Source organism: Corvus brachyrhynchos, unplaced genomic scaffold (genome assembly GCF_000691975.1).
Source record: "Corvus brachyrhynchos isolate BGI_N302 unplaced genomic scaffold, ASM69197v1 scaffold285, whole genome shotgun sequence".
NCBI classification, from domain to species: Eukaryota; Metazoa; Chordata; class Aves; order Passeriformes; family Corvidae; genus Corvus; species Corvus brachyrhynchos.
Genome location: NW_008238323.1, coordinates 66,998 through 68,311, shown reverse-complemented (window position 1 = coordinate 68,311; position 1,314 = coordinate 66,998). Strand labels below are relative to the sequence as shown.

At 54.1% G+C, this 1,314-nt stretch overlaps 1 protein-coding gene across 1 annotated transcript in view; it reads left to right on the top strand.

Annotated features, from left to right (window-relative positions):
- Window positions 1-166: 166 nt before the first annotated feature.
- Window positions 167-1,314, top strand: part of ME2 (malic enzyme 2) — a 22,944-nt gene continuing 21,796 nt past the window's right edge. The window contains exon 1 of the mRNA XM_017734315.1: window positions 167-318. Within this exon, the coding sequence (XP_017589804.1) occupies window positions 211-318 (108 nt within the window). The 5' untranslated portion in view covers window positions 167-210. The remainder of the gene's footprint in view (window positions 319-1,314) is intronic.

Below are 1,314 nucleotides of genomic sequence, written 5' to 3'. Positions count from 1 at the left end.
CCCAACATCCCAACCCCGGCCTCCTGGTCCCTCCTGCTGGCTGCCAAGAGGCAGTTTTGGGCTCTTACTCTGCGGTGTTAAACGGTGCTATGCAGCGTGTACCTTTCTTTTGCTGCAAACGGCCTGCTGGTGTGGCCATGGGTTCTGCTGGCTCTGAGAGGTGTCTGAGTGTCTCCCTTTGCCTTGCCCAGGTGCACCAGAGAAGGGAGGATGCTGTCCCGACTGCACGTAGCCGCGGCACCCTGCGCGATGGCGCGGCGCAGCATGCACACCAAGGAGAAGGGCAAGCCGCTCATGCTGAACCCACGCACAAACAAGGTGGGTGTGTGTCCTTTTCAGGTGTCTTATCTGCAGCTGCCGATAGTCCAGTGGACCTTGTCCCGGGGCTGAGCCACCTCCGGCCCTGGGACACAGCCAGAAGAGGGTGCAGAGGGTGGTGGAGGCGGGGAGCAGTTCCTGTTGGCTGCCTGGACACCTGCAGCACAGGGGCTCCCAGTGGCACCTTGTGCTTCTGCCCCCCTGTGCTCCCCTGGGCTGCTGTCCTCACGGTCAGTGCTGCTGCTGCTGCCCTGGGCAGAGGAAGGGCTGCTGGCACTGCCTGGTCACGGGCCTGTTATGGGGCTGGCTGAGCCGAAGGAGAGCTTTCGCAGAGACGGGTCTGACCTGACAGCTTGCAGAAGTTAATTCTGAATTCAGTCATGCTGATGATAGGAAGTGTTAGCCTCTCTGTCCTAGTCCTGGCCCATTCCTGGAAGGCTGAGAACTGGGACTGAGCCACATCCCTTAAGAAACAGCCCTGTGCAGAGTCTAAAAGAGCATCTAAAAATAAACCTTGACTGGAGCTAACTGGGAGGTAGAGATACCATATTAATTCCATGCACTGAGGCAAACTTAGAGGAAAGTAGCTTTTTTGTTCCCTTTACAAAACTGTTCATATTTCCACAAGCCCATCCTCAACCTCTTTTTTGTTTTTTCCCTGGAGTGGTAGCAGCCTTCAGGACTCTTGAAGCCATTAATGTGTAAATTAAAACCAGTAGAAAATCAGATGGGGGCTTTTGGTGGCTGATCCAAGATGTGTGATGTGGTCAAGAAAGGTGACAAATCTACCCGTCTGTGACAGGGCATTTCCTGAGCAATGGAGCTATGGGAAACTCGATTCTTTTCCCCTTCCCTTTTTTCCCTGGACAGCAGAGTGCTAGATGCCTCAATCCTGCACAAATCCAGGCTGCTGAGAGAGAGAGAACTGTGGAAGGTAGATACTGGCTGACTGCAAAAGTAAAATTGAGATTGCTGTGTCAGGGAGGGAGGAAAGAG